The following is a 15758-nucleotide window of genomic DNA, read 5'->3' on the forward strand; positions in this document are numbered from 1 at the left end:
CTCTCGCTCTTTTTTTTTCTCTCTTTCTCTCGCTCTTTTTTTTCTCTCTTTCTCTCGCTCTTTTTTCTCTTCTCTCGCTCTTTTTTTTTCTCTCGCTCTTTTTTTCTCTCGCTCTTTTTTTTCTCTCGCTCTTTTTTTTCTCTCGCTCTTTTTTTTCTCTCGCTCTTTTTTTCTCTCGCTCTTTTCGAATCTGGTATAATACAGAGTACAGAGAGAGAGGCTGCTGCAGCTTCTAGTGCCCGGACCCTTCAAGGGGGAATCGGCTGAGTCTTATGTGAGTGAAGCTGTCGCAGACTGCGCAGACCACCGGAGCAGCGACCCTGGTGGCCAGGGGATTTACGATACATACTACACCTGTGCAGTTCAGTGTTATCATAGGGATATTGGGAGTCATAGCAGCCAAACAGACTGAATACATGCTGCGTCTGATTGCCCAGGAAGATCTATCGGGGACTTGCATATTGGGAAATCCTTGGTTGTAGACCTAATTGTATTTATTGCCATTTTTTTCCTACTTGTCACATTGGGGGGGGTTTCTTAGTCATTTTAATAGTTGTTTTCTTGTTTGCAGCGTGCAGCTTCTACTCTGGAAAGTCGTGTGAAGAATGCCTGAAAAACGTGTCTGTAAGTCTCCACAAAAGCTCATGTATGAAAGAAATGTAGTTTGTTCGGCCGATGTCACGCAGTGCCGCCAAAGCAGCAGGTGATAGCCCGGGGGACCCTGCACGGGAGCGAGGGGGGGAGGCTTGTATGGGCTGGAGGAGGACCCTGCCCAGGAGGGAGGGGGGAGGCTTGTTTGGGCGGGAGCGGGATCCTGCATGGGAGGGAGGGGGGAGGCTTGTGTGGGCAGGAGGGGGACCCTGCACAAGAGAGAGGGGGTGGGATTTGTATGGGCAAGAGGTGGACCCTGCACGGGAGCGAGGGGGGAGGCTTGTATGGGCAGGAGGAGGACCCTGCAAGGGGGGAGGCTTGTATGGGCAGGAGGGGACCTGCATGGGAGTGAGGTGGGAGCTTGTATGGGCAGGAGGAGGACCCTGCAAGGGGGAGGCTTATATGGGCAGGAGGGGGACCTGCATGGGAGTGAGGTGGGAGGTTTGTATGGACAGGAGGAGGACCCTGCAAGGGGGGAGGCTTGTATGGGCAGGAGGAGGACCCTGCAAGGGGGGAGGCTTGTATGGGCAGGAGGAGGACCCTGCAAGGGGGGAGGCTTGTATGGGCAGGAGGAGGACCCTGCAAGGGGGGAGGCTTGTATGGGCAGGAGGGGGATCCTGCAAGGGGGGAGGCTTGTATGGGCAGGAGGGGGATCCGGCAAGGGGGGAGGCTTGTATGGGCAGGAGGGGGATCCGGCACGGGAGGGAGGGGAGGCTTGTATGGGCGGAAGGGGGGACCCTGCACGGGAGCGAGGGGGAGGGGGGCGTGCTTTTATGGGCAGGAGGAGGACCCCCGCACGGGAGCTTTAACAGTAGCGTCTGGACTTTGCACTGATTGCTGCTGTTTAACCATTTTAATTTGTGTTCACCTCTCGCAGCAACATATTTAAATGGTTGGTAAATCCCACATCTACAAATAAAAAAACTTGCAGCCTGTGTTTTAATGGGAATATCAATGTGAAAGCACAAACTTGTTTTATGGAAGGCAGGGAAGAACAAAACAAAAAGGTGTCCTAACTGCCTTCAATTTGAGGGGTTAAAAAGAAATCATATCTTTACCTGCTTCCACCACTAGATGGAGCTTGGGAGCTTCCCCTCTATATTACTGAGCTGAAAGTGAAGCGGTGAGCTCCCTCTAGTGGTGACTCTGGAAACCCGAGCAATGATCATTATATAACATATAAGGAAATGAATCTGCACAGAATAGTGTGTATTTTCATGGCGTGATATATCCCATCATTTCTTGTCACTACTTTTATTTATTTTTTTATTATTTACGTGAATGTATATGGAGCCCAAAATCATTTATACAATTGGGTTTCATTAACAATTTTGCCCCTTTTTGTGCAAAGAAACCAAGAGCCTGTAAAAGCCAATCAATTTTAATGTGATCTGTGGTCATAAATCGGCCGAGATGAGCTAAGAAAATGGCAGAGCGCTTACTGACTGATTCTCAGTTAGTTCATTCTTCAGACCAAGTCTGTAGAGGGCAAACGGAGAAAAATGGTTAATGAAACCCAATTGTAAAATGTATTTATTTTATTTTTGGGGCCAAAATTCAATATCTAAAGGCGGACAACCCAGTTAGTCGGCTCTGCTACCATCTGTCGGCAGTGAAATGCCCGTGATTTGCTGTCATTAATGTCTTTGTGTTGCTCCCCGCAGTGCCTGTGGTGTATAACAAATAGCTCGTGTCTGGATTACCCCGTCAGATCCATCCTGCCCCCCCTCCTCCCTCTGCGCCATGTCGGCTGCCAGGTGGGGGGCTTGTTGGAGTAAGTATAACGCTCTACGTGGCGGCACTTATGTACGTTTTATGGGGGTCGCGTGTCGTTATTGTCACAATACACGGATTTCAGGGGGATTTAGCAGCTAAACGTATCAGACAAGATGAAGTCCCACAGGGGGTGGGGGAGTGGGGGGCTACACATGGACTCGGTTCAGGGGGGAGGGGGATGCATATTTATGCAAATGTACAGCATCACCATGCAAATTGGCCGAATGATTATTCAAATTGCTCTCACCGAATAGAAATTATGACTTATGCATATTCATATGCGGTCAGTAAAAAATAAGACATTCTGAATCCTGATTGGGCAGAAAGAGGGTTTAATGATATAATTAAAATGTCTCAAGAATTGTGATCATACAGGACAAGTAGTTTAGTGGCTGCTCATCCTGAGCCTCCTGGTTCATGAATAGAATGCCAGAACTGCGGTGAAGACCGACACACTTCATTGACTATGGCTGAACACTACCTGTCCATGTAAGGGGGCTTTGAGGACCCTCGTTCTTGGGATTGGTGGCACTGCTGCAATTTCGCCTACCTAAATGTGTTTACTGCAAGAAACCATTTAATTCCTTGAATGCCACCATCGGGCGCAACCGGCGCGTCTCCCCACGAATGCCACCATGAAGTGGAAACCAGCACATCTCCCCTTGAATGCCCGCCATCAGGCAGGACCGGCGTCTCTTCCCCCTTGAATGCCGCCATCAGGCGGGGACCGGCGTCTCTTTCCCCCCCCCCCCCCCCCTTGAATGCCGCCATCAGGCGGGACCGGCGTCTCTTCCCCCCCCTTGAATGCCGCCAGCAGGCGGGACCGGCGTCTCCTCCCCCTTGAATGCCGCCAGCAGGTGGGACCGGCGTCTCCTCCCCCTTGAATGCCGCCAGCAGGCGGGACCGGCGTCTCCTCCCCCTTGAATGCCGCCAGCAGGTGGGACCGGCGTCTAAAGTTTTCAACACGGTGGATGTCATTTCGCACAACCGATGCTCCCCCATGTGACATTCTGAACTCCAGAATTGCGTTTTCCCGGTTGCTCCAGTGCCCCCCCCAAAAAAATGCAATAGAAAGAGATGAAAAGATCATACGAGCCCCCCCCTATGGTATCAATAAAAAATTATAGGTCGCAGCGTAGAAAATTATCCTTCAAACAGCAGCCAGAAACCAAATATTGGCCCATTATGGTGCTCTATAGACAAGCAGTGTGTAAAAACTTAACCACCAGATGGCGCCAGAACACCACTTGTTTTATACCTGGATTGATAAAGAAGGATTTTCTTAGAGGATAAGGGCAAAGTTTTTTCCAAAATGGCAAAGGGAGACTTGTAATTAATCCAATGCACCCTGGAAATAAAATATACAAAAAACAGACCCCCCCCCCCCCTAAGTAAAAAAAAAAAAAAAAAAAAAACTCCACTTTTCTCAATCCTTTTAAAGGTTACATTGTAAGGCTGCATCTTACAGGAGAATTTCCCAAACTGTCACTTCCATTGATGCCCATAGACTTCCAGGAGAACAGGCAACGGCTCCTGTGACTGCGCCACTCATAGGTTGTGTCTGATATTGCAGCTCGGCTCCATTGAAGTGTATGGGACTGAGCTGCAATACTGTAGAAAGGTGTGGGCCGGTTCTTTAACCCCTTCACGACCTTTGACGGATCTAGCCGTCATGGTGCCCTGGTACTTAAAGACCCATGACGGCTAGATCCGTCATGGCGGAATCGCGGCACCAGAGCACCAGGCACCGCGATCGGTTTTAAAAAACTGTAGATTCGGGAAGGAGAGGACTTATACCTGACCTCAGGAGGGGTGGTGTCTCCTTCCGGACCTACGGAGGCTGTGATTGGCTGAACGGCGTTCGTCAGCCAATCACAGCCAGTGTTATGTTTCAGCCATTGAAAATGGCTGAAGCATTGAAATCCAGCTATGTCAGTGCTGCTGCAGCACTGGCCATTGGCTGGAGCTCAGTGAGCTTTACTGCACCCGCCCCCAGCTCTGATTGGAGAGATCGGCCTTGTGACCGATTTCTCCAAGCAGCACCGTGCCTCTGGAACCGGGTGAGCTCGCTGTAGGAGATTGCTCTCCTTAGCTTCTCCCTCCGTGGAATCTGAGGAGAGCGATCCCTGCAGGCCCATCTGTGAGTCACAGCCCCCGATCCACCGCTGCCCTGCTCCATGTGCTTCGCCCCTGCTCTCCCACTGCGCCCCTGCATGTGACGCCGCTACTCAGCAGTAAGAGCAAGCGGCGTCAGATGCAGGGGGTGGCGCAGCGGGAGGAGAGCGTCACGGCGGCCGCTGCACTCTCCCCATCAGCCGCTCCACCGCCCCAGCATCTGCCGTCCCCTCTCCCCATCAGTCACTGCTGTCGCCCCATCTGCTGCTCCACCGCCCCAGCATCTGCCGTCCCCTCTCCCCATCAGTCACTGCTGTCCGCCCCATCTGCTGCTCCACCGCCCCAGCATCTGCCGTCCCCTCTCCCCATCAGTCACTGCTGTCGCCCCATCTGCTGCTCCACCGCCCCAGCATCTGCCGTCCCCTCTCCCCATCAGTCACTGCTGTCGCCCCATCTGCTGCTCCACCGCCCCAGCATCTGCCGTCCCCTCTCCCCATCAGTCACTGCTGTCGCCCCATCTGCTGCTCCACCGCCCCAGCATCTGCCGCTCCCCTCTCCCCATCAGTCACTGCTGTCGCCCCATCTGCTGCTCCACCGCCCCAGCATCTGCCGCTCCCCTCTCCCCATCAGTCACTGCTGTCGCCCCATCTGCTGCTCCACCGCCCCAGCATCTGCCGCTCCCCTCTCCCCATCAGTCACTGCTGTCGCCCCATCTGCTGCTCCACCGCCCCAGCATCTGCCGCTCCCCTCTCCCCATCAGTCACTGCTGTCGCCCCATCTGCTGCTCACCGCCCCAGCATCTGCCGCTGCACTCCCCAGCATCTGCCGCTGCACTCCCCAGCATCTGCCGCTGCACTCCCCAGCATCTGCCGCTGCACTCCCCAGCATCTGCCGCTGCACTCCCCAGCATCTGCCGCTGCACTCCCCAGCATCTGCCGCTGCACTCCCCAGCATCTGCCGCTGCACTCCCCAGCATCTGCCGCTGCACTCCCCAGCATCTGCCGCTGCACTCCCCCCAGCATCTGCCGCTGCACTCCCCCCAGCATCTGCCGCTGCACTCCCCCCAGCATCTGCCGCTGCACTCCCCCCAGCATCTGCCGCTGCACTCCCCCCAGCATCTGCCGCTGCACTCCCCCCAGCATCTGCCGCTGCACTCCCCCCAGCATCTGCCGCTGCACTCCCCCCAGCATCTGCCGCTGCACTCTCCCCAGCATCTGCCGCTGCACTCTCCCCAGCATCTGCCGCTGCACTCTCCCCAGCATCTGCCGCTGCACTCTCCCCAGCATCTGCCGCTGCACTCTCCCCAGCATCTGCCGCTGCACTCTCCCCAGCATCTGCCGCTGCACTCTCCCCAGCATCTGCCGCTGCACTCTCCCCAGCATCTGCCGCTGCACTCTCCCCAGCATCTGCCGCTGCACTCTCCCCAGCATCTGCCGCTGCACTCTCCCCAGCATCTGCCGCTGCACTCTCCCCCAGCATCTGCCGCTGCACTCTCCCCAGCATCTGCCGCTGCACTCTCCCCAGCATCTGCCGCTGCACTCTCCCCCATCAGCCGCTCCACCGCCCCTGCATCAGCCGCCACACACTCCCCATCAGCCACAGTTCTCTCCCCATCTGCCGCTGCGCCCCTGCATCTGCCACCTCACTCCCCCATCAGCCTCTGCGCCCCTGCATCTGCCACCTCACTCCCCCATCAGCCTCTGCGCCCCTGCATCTGCCACCTCACTCCCCCATCAGCCTCTGCCCCCTCCCTTATCTGCTGCCTGCTCTCTCTCATCCCCTTAATCCTCTGCCCCCTCCCCCCCCTCCCGGATCTGCTGCAATCCTGCTGCCTAGATGCATTCTGTAAGGTAGCTATCCCCAATCTCACCTCCCACTCCCCTTCCACCCTTCCCCTCGCCCCCCCCTTCCTCCGCCACTCCTGCATCCGTTGTGCCCTCACCCATCCTCAACCGCTCCTCCATCCGCCACGCCCTCCCATCCTCCGACGTGCCCCCTCACCAATCCTCCGCCGTGGCCCCTCACCCATCCTCCGCCGCTCCTGCATCCGTTGCGCCCTCTTCTATCCTCCATCCATCTTTTTTCCATCCCACCTAGTACCCCCCCTTTTTGCAGTACATCTGTGCGTTCGTCCTATTTTTTTTTTTTCTGTAAACTAAGAAAGAAATACAAATAAACTTAGTTTAGGGCCAGTAAAATTATACTGTAGTAATCATCAACTACAGTATTTTTTACTGAATATTGTAAGGGTCAGCCCAGTGCCACACATGAGAGCGATGCTCGAGTCTCACACCCGCATCATCCGGCACGGTCGCTCTCTTCCAGACAGGAGTGTGCGGCTGTGTCGGGTGATGCGATGCGAGATTTGTGCATTGCTCTCACGTGTGGCACTTGCCTTAGTGTCAGTTGCAGGTGCATATATTTTTTTTTTTTTTTACTGACGTCTGTATTTTTTATTATGCCAAACTAATATTTCTTTGTATTGGGGGGGTCTAGTTTCCAACATGGGGTCACATGTGGGGGAGCTCCACTGTTTGGGCAGATCAGGGGGATCTCCAAACGCGACATGGTGCGGCTAACGATTCCAGCTAATTTTCCATTTAAAAAGTCAAATGACGCTCCTTCCCTCTGGAGCTCTGCCGTGCGCCCAAACAGTGTTTTTCTGCCACATATGAGGTATCAGCGTACTCAGAACAAATTGCCCAACAAATTTTGCGGTCCACTTTATCCTGTTACCCCTGTACAAATTAAAAAATGGAGCCTAAAATAACATTTTGTGGAAAAAAAAAAGTACTTTTTTGTTTTTATGCCTCAATGTATGAAGCACGTGAGGGTTCAAAGTGCTCATTACCCATGTAGATTTATGCCATGGGGGTTTAGTTTTCCAAAATGAGGTCACTTGTGGGGGAGCTCCATTGTTTAGGCACCTTAGGGGGTCTCCAAACGCAACATGGCGTACGCTAATAATTCCAACCAATTTTGCTGTGAAATGGCGCTCCTTCTCTTCTGAGCCCCGCTGTGTGCCCAGACAATTACTTTCCACCACATATGAGGTATCTGTGTACTCAGGAGAAATTGCACAATACATTGTATGGTGCATTTTTTTCCTGATACCCTTGTGGAAAAAAAAAGCTACCTGGTTGAAATAACAATTTCATGGTAAAAAAAAAATATATATATATTTTCACGGCTGAACGTTCTTAACTTTTGTGAAGCCTCCAGGGGTTCAAAGTGTTCAGTAAACATCTAGATAAATTCAATGAGGGGTCTAGTTTCCAAAATGGGGTCACTTGTGGGGGAGCTCCATTGTTTAGGCACCTCAGGGGGTCTCCAAACACAACATGGCATCCACTAACGATTCCAGACAATTTTGCGTTTGAAAAGTCAATTGTCGCACCTTGCCTTCCGAGCCCTGCTGTGCGCCCAAACATTTGATTTCCACCACATATGAGGTATCTGTGTACTCAGGAGAAAATGCACAATACATTTTATGTTGCAATTTTTCCTGATACCCTTGTGAAAAAAAAAGCTACCTGGTTGAAGTAACAATTTCGTGGTAATTTTTTTTTTTTTTTTTTTTTTTTTATTTTCATTGCTCAAAGTTATTAACTTTTGTGAAGCCCCCAGAGGTTCAAAGTGCTCAATAAACATCTAGATAAATTCCAAGAGGGGTCTAGTTTCCAAAATGGGGTCACTTGTGGGGGAGCTCCATTGTTTAGGAACCTCAGGGGGTCTCCAAACGCAACATCACATCTGCTAATTATTCCAGACAATTTTGCTTTCAAAAATTCAAATGATGCTCCTTCTCTTCCGAGCCTTGCCGTGCGCCAAAACAATTGATTTCCCCCACATATGAGATATCGGTGTACTCAGGAGAAATTGCACAATTAATTTTATGGTGCATTTTTCCTGATACCCTTATGAAAATGCTAAATTTTATGGCTAAAGTAACATTTTTGTGTAAAAAAAAAAAAGTAAAATTTTCATTTTTTTCCTTCCACATTGCTTTGGTTGCTGTAAAGCTCCCAAAGGGTTAATAAACTTCTTAGATGTGGTTTTGAGCAGTGTGAGGAGTGCAGATTTTAGAATGGGGTCACTTTTGGGTATTTTCTGTCACCTCGGCCTCTCAAAGTCACTCCAAATGTGATGTGGTACCTAAAAAATTCTTTTTGTAAATTTTGTTGGAAAAATGAAAAATTGCTGATGAACTTTGACCCCTTCTAACTTCCTAACGGAAAAAAAATTTGTTTCGAAAATTGCGCTGGTGTAAAGTAGACAAGTGGGAAATGTTACATAGTAACTATTTTGTGTGACATATCTCACAGATTTATGGGCATAAAATTTCAAATTTTGAAAATTGCGAAATTTTCAAAATGTTCGCCAAATTTCCAAACTTTTCACACATAAACGCGAAAAATATCAGCCTAAATTTACCATTGACATGAAGTACAATATGTCACGAAAAAACAATCTCAGAATCGCCAGGATCCGTTGAAGCGTTCCAGAGTTATAACCTGTCAAAGTGACACTGGTCAGAATTGCAAAAAATGGCCAGGTCTTTAAGGTGAAAACAGGCTGGGGGCTGAAGGGGTTAAAAAAAAAAAAAAAAAAAAAAGCGGCCATCTTTTCCTATTCCTATACAACCCCCTTCAAAGCAAAATCCTCATTATACTGTTGAATAAATTGATTTATTTTTAATTGTGGCCATAAACTACACTAATATACCTGAAATGAGGGGTATAAAGTAATAGACAGATGCCCACCCCCATGGGCTTCACTCCGCTCTCTGGCATTTGCAGTCGCTCTAATGTATGCAAACTATCCTGTTAAATATCCCAGCAGCTTTCAGATCTATTAGCATAAATGTCTGCTAATAATGCAAATTCACTCCGAGGCGGTGACAGATCAGTGCCATTCAGCAGACGAGTGCAGTTATTCCACCAAAACAAATAAGCCCATTTACATGAAATTATAAAACAATCCTGCAGGAAAGAATATCGCAATCTGCGCCAGATGGAAAAAGCTGTATAATTTCGGGACTTGCAGTACTGCTCTGTGGCCAGATGGTGGCAGCAGAGTCCAGTATCCTGGCACCAGGGGGTTTCGTTTTGCTGACAGCTGCAAAAGACGCCCGATATTTGGAATCATTAGGATCCTTCCTGTATAAATGTTATCGAGCGCTGGCATTCGGCAATTAGGGCTAAATTATGCTCTTAATATTGCCGTCTGCAGGATTCAAAGGGAAGGCTAATGAAAGCAGAATGTGTTCTGCGTTCCCTGGTATTTGCTGGATTTGCTCGTTTTTGACAGACCCCCTTCTTATATTAAACTAATTGCGGGACGCCGGGTAGAAACGAACGCTGCGTTCTCACTTCGTTATTAATGGCCAAATTACTGGCTGACGAGATCTGGCGCTATGTCCCTTTTTAATGCTGTGACCCCAATCTGCGGGTGCACCGACAATCCATTATATCATACTAGATGAAGGCGCACCACGTTCCCATATAGCGCTGCCTACAAATCTGTGACGGGCTTAACAAGATGTCATCATCAGCCCTTGGAGTCGAGGAAGAAGGTAATGAGATGTGGTGCCCGGCGGAGATAGGAAAGGGCCATGGAGACCATTATGGGGGGATATATTGCATCCAGGTCCGGAGTGATGCCACCAACCTCTGTAAGAACGAAGCATTGTGCAGTCTGCCATCAGGCATAATTAAAGAGTCATACACAATATTGCATCTTGAAAACTTTCACAGCAATGGTCGATTTCTCCACTCTCTACTAACACAAAATATGCCAAAGTATGAATGTGGTCAAGTATGAACAGCCAAAAGGTGTATCAATCATAAAATGAATGTTTATAGGAGATAAAGCTGTTCACCAAATAGACTTAGAACAAGGCAAAAAGTAGGAAATGTATGAAGCAAGGACAGCGTGAACGGGTTGTAGCATTAGATTCCACCATGGGATCCCCACTGATGGGGGGGAAACCATGGTGAGAGTACGCCCGGGCGTTTTTTTAGGGACATTAGTGAGCTTCCTGGACAGCGTTCTGGCCTGCTGGATTTGGAGCACATTTCTAAGAAAACTTTATTGCACTTGCACTTTAGGTAAGAAACTGTTTACAAAGTCCTTCTGTGACCACATTGTCTGGAGGATGTCGTGCTGCCTTTTTTCCTACTACTTGATAACGATAGTATTGGCTATACTCTCACCATGATATGATTGATACACCTTTTGGCTGTTCATACTTGACCACATTCATGCTTTGGCATTTTGTCCCTTCCTCATATGGTAGTGTACCACCATATTTTATTAGTCCTGTGTTGTGTATGTCCCAATAAAAGTAACTGTAATTTTTGCACTTTACTCTTGTCCTCATGTGTATTAGTGTTACTACGAGTAGTGCTAGCACCCGTTTCGCCCTAATTTGGCCGACCTGGTTCTTATAATAAGGGCTTTTATTATGAGAATTGTATTGTTAACACAAAATATACCCCTTTAAAGGGAACCAGTCACACATTATTATAATAATATTTTTTTTTTTATTACATATTTATTATTTAGTCCTATCTGTGGGCAGCAGGTTATAGAGCAAGACGAGCTGAGAAGAATGATATATAGAATGGTGGAAAAAGATTCAGTAGAACTTGTATTATATTAATTTTTCTCTGACAATGCCTCCCACTGGACTCTTAAGCAATCACTGATTAAGACCGCCTACTGGACTCTTAAAAAAGCAGAGATTAAAATGGATAAATGATAAGTTATACTTAATATTTCCCTACAAATATATATATCGTTTTTTCTCAGCTCTTCTCACTCTAACATGCTGCTCTCAGATCAGACTTTATATGCAAGGTGACGGCTTCTGCCCGCAGATCGGGCTTTGCATGCAAGGTGACGGCTTCTGCCCGCAGATCGGGCTTTGCATGCAAGGTGACGGCTTCTGCCCGCAGATCAGGCTTTGCATGCAAGGTGACGGCTTCTGCCCGCAGATCGGGCTATATATGCGAGGTGACGGCTTCTGCCCGCAGATCGGGCTATATATGCGAGGTGACGGCTTCTGCCTGCAGATCGGGCTATATATGCGAGGTGACGGCTTCTGCCTGCAGATCGGGCTTTACATGCGAGGTGACGGCTTCTGCCCGCAGATCGGGCTTTGCATGCAAGGTGACGGCTTCTGCCTGCAGATCGGGCTATATATGCGAGGTGACGGCTTCTGCCTGCAGATCGGGCTTTGTATGCCAGATGACGGCTTCTGCCCGCAGATCGGGCTTTGTATGCCAGGTGACGGCTTCTGCCCGCAGATCGGGCTTTGTATGCCAGGTGACGGCTTCTGCCCGCAGATCGGGCTTTGTATGCCAGGTGACGGCTTCTGCCCGCAGATCGGGCTTTGTATGCCAGGTGACGGCTTCTGCCCGCAGATCGGGCTATATATGCAAGGTGACGGCTTCTGCCCGCAGATCGGGCTTTGTATGCAAGGTGACTGCTTCTGCCCGCAGATTGGGCTTTGCGTGCAAGGTGACAGCTTCTGCCCGCAGACCGGGCTTTGCGTGCAAGGGGACGGCTTCTGCCCGCAGATCGGGCTTTGCGTGCAAGGGGACGGCTTCTGCCCGCAGATCGGGCTATATATGCGAGGTGACGGCTTCTGCCTGCAGATCGGGCTTTGTATGCCAGGTGACGGCTTCTGCCCGCAGATCGGGCTATATATGCAAGGTGACGGCTTCTGCCCGCAGATCGGGCTTTGTATGCCAGGTGACGGCTTCTGCCCGCAGATCGGGCTTTGTATGCCAGGTGACGGCTTCTGCCCGCAGATCGGGCTTTGTATGCCAGGTGACGGCTTCTGCCCGCAGATCGGGCTTTGTATGCCAGGTGACGGCTTCTGCCCGCAGATCGGGCTTTGCGTGCAAGGTGACAGGTTTCCTTCCAGTTATAACGAAGAACAAAGAAATCTGCCTAATCAAAATCTGATTCCCATTACCACCACTGGGGGTCCCTATTTGTATACCGCACCTCTTCTATTTAAAGGGGGCAGTATTATAGCTTAGACAGCTTCCGTTCATACTCCCTATTAGAGCATGTAGCACTATTAAGGAGGTACCTTGCACCGCACAGCGCTCTGAGCTGTGGAAGAGAACGGTCCGCGTTTCTCGCCTCGGTTGGCTGCTGGAACGTGTTTGGTGAAGGCGACCAGTTCATGGATAAGAGGTGCCGCTCCTCTATAGATCTGTACACTCGGGATTTACATATTGACAATTCTATTAATATTTACATAATGGCTAAAGGTCTGTGCAGGGACCCCCCCTGATTTCCAATATCTCGTAGAGGGACCCATTATGTATCTCTTACCATTCTCTAGCAATCGTGAGCCAAGGAATTAATTAGCTCGGTGCAAACTAATAGACATTCGAAAGCTACTTTTGAAAGGTTAATCCTAAACTTTACAAGTTATCCCCCTCCATTCACTGCAGCTTTCCATAGACTTCCATGTAAACAAAAAAAACTGAGTTCTGCAAAAATCCATTTTTTTTCAAAACAAAGTTGTGTTTGCAGAACTGTTTGCCAACGGATTGCTGCTGGATCAGTGTCACACAGCGAAAATACTAGGAGCCCAGTTCATTATTTCTGCATTTGCACTTGTTTTATTTATTTTTTGTTTTCCCTGTTTCCACCATATTCTTCGTTAACTAAAGCAAACAAGATTTTAGGGTGTATAAAAAGAGAGATTAGATCCCGTGATCCCAACGTATTGTTACCCCTCTATAAATCACTTGTAAGGCCACATCTGGAATATGGGATCCAGTTTTGGGCTCCACATTTTAAAAAGGACATTCAGAAGTTAGAGTCAGTTCAAAGTCGGGCAACTAGACTACTACAAGGAATGGAGGCCGCCCGTATGATGGCAGGTTGAAAAAGTTAGATATGTTTAGCTTAGAAAAAAGACGTCTCAGAGGAGATCTCATTTATATGTATAAATACATGTGTGGTCAATATAAAGGACTGGCACATGACTTATTTCTTCCGAAAACAATACTAAGGACCAGGGGGCACTCACTGCGAGTGGAAGAAAAGCGATTCCGACAGCTAAATAGGAAAGGGTTCTTTACAGTTAGAGCAGTCAGACTGTGGAATGCCGACCACAAGAGGTAGTAATGGCAGATACTATAACAGCTTTTATATCAGGGCTGGATGATTTCCTCAGTACACAACATTGTTGGTTATAAGTGATTTAGTGACTAAATGTAGAACTGGTGGAGGAAGGTTGAACTAGATGGACTTAGGTCTTTTTTCAACCTAAGTAACTATGTAACTATGTAACTATGTAACTATGTAACTTTGTGACATTTTAAAGCCTATTTTTCCAAAAAAAAATTTTTTTTCTATATTTGGGGTATCCAGATGTTTTTAGTTGATTCATCACTTCCAAAAAAGTTGCATTTGTTTTTTTTGTGTTTGCACAAGTGTACTCCAGTCTCATACCCAGACCAGGAACCCATCCCTGAATATTTTTATTTCTTGGGTGACCTTTAAATGCAACATGCCACTTTGTGCAAAACAGGTTCCAGATAAAAGGCTATTTTATACATTATGTATATTATGTAATATCTTAATCTTGAACCTGAAAAAAAGATCTTAAATAATAAAATATATATATATATATATATATATATATATATATATATATATATATATATATATATATATATATATATATATATATATATATATATATATATATATATATATATATATATATATATATATATATATATATATATATATATATATATATATAATATGACAAACTTCCTATTAGGTCGCAGTCCCCTTAAGATGGAGCCTGCTGAGAGTTGTAGTATGGTCACAGCCGGAGAGCCTGAGGTTGTATTACAGATCCCATTGTAGATTGGTGCCGGATCTAATATGACAATTTCGGTCCAGCGGGTGCAGATCGGTGACATCTCGCAGCTCATCACTTCTGTCTTCTCCACCTGCGCTTTCTCTATTAGAGATTTTCCAAGTGTAACGCTGTGGATGCGGAGGATGGGGACACTGCTGATCCCCTGTCACTGGGCAGCGGTGCGTTCTCCCGGATCCCATCACTACAGACGGACACCATTAAACCTTCAGCTCTAAAGGACTATGTTACTGATGCCTGAAACTGCAGAAAACTTTTATAAAAACGTTGGCATTTTTCTGCTTTGTGCCGCCATATTACTTGTTTCCTCCTCACTAGTTTCTTTTTGGAAGCTGCCGTTCTATCAGCACATAGGAGCAATAATAATGTTTATGAGAAGTTAATTAGTAGTGTGAAAACCAATATTGCTCAATTTCCTGTTACCAAAAATGTCGCCATAAAAAAATTACATTTTGTATGCAAATCCTCAACAAAGGGAAACTCTACCGTCATAGGTTTTTGTTTTGTTTTTTTCTCATGTATCTAAAAATGATAAAGCCACCTAGAATAAATTCTAATTTTTATTTTATAGGCTGATACCTCGGTCATAGAAATTATATTTATCCAGTACATCTTGCTAATGTACCGTGTGTATACAAAGGACAGGTGGGGGTTGCCTGTAGAATCCAGACTACAGTGTTTTGTCTTTTGTAGTCTGTTGCCACGGAGACACAGAATCCTGAGCATTTTCTCTCCAATGATACATTTTTGTTGGAGATCTCGTGTAAGGATTCTATATTATCTTGGATGTAATGATCACAATCGTTGACTTTTTTTATAGCTTGACCACCTCTTACCCTGTGCATGTACCAGCCTATCATTTTTGTAATTTGTCCCCCCCTCCCTTCTTCTTTCAGTAAACTTCGAAGCATTAATCATCGCAATGGCGGTGGTGGCCGGAGTCCTCCTGCTGAGTATAATAGTTTGCTGCTGTTACTGTTGCTACTGTCGAAAGAGTTCAAGTTCACGGCTGTAAGTAAAAAAATAAATAATTTTTTTTTGTGTGTGTACATGTATATATGTGTGCTATATATATATATATATATATATATATATATATATATATATATATATATATATATATATATATATATATATATATATATATATATATATATATATATATATATATATATATATATATATATATATATATATATATATATATATATATATATATATATATATATATATATATATATATATATATATATATATATATATATATATATATATATATATATATTGTGAGACT

The 15758-nt window shown here is 47.0% G+C and overlaps 1 protein-coding gene across 1 annotated transcript in view; it reads left to right on the forward strand.

Moving 5' to 3' along the window:
• The window catches only part of PTTG1IP2 (PTTG1IP family member 2), a 95496-nt gene that overhangs the window by 26335 nt on the left and 53403 nt on the right, over positions 1-15758 (forward strand). Inside the window, 4 exon segments of the mRNA XM_075315628.1 lie at positions 572-624; positions 2316-2372; positions 2374-2425; positions 15361-15475. Coding sequence (XP_075171743.1) covers positions 572-624; positions 2316-2372; positions 2374-2425; positions 15361-15475 — 277 coding nt within the window.

The sequence above is a fragment of the Anomaloglossus baeobatrachus genome, chromosome 6, assembly GCF_048569485.1.
Source record: "Anomaloglossus baeobatrachus isolate aAnoBae1 chromosome 6, aAnoBae1.hap1, whole genome shotgun sequence".
Taxonomy (NCBI): domain Eukaryota; kingdom Metazoa; phylum Chordata; class Amphibia; order Anura; family Aromobatidae; genus Anomaloglossus; species Anomaloglossus baeobatrachus.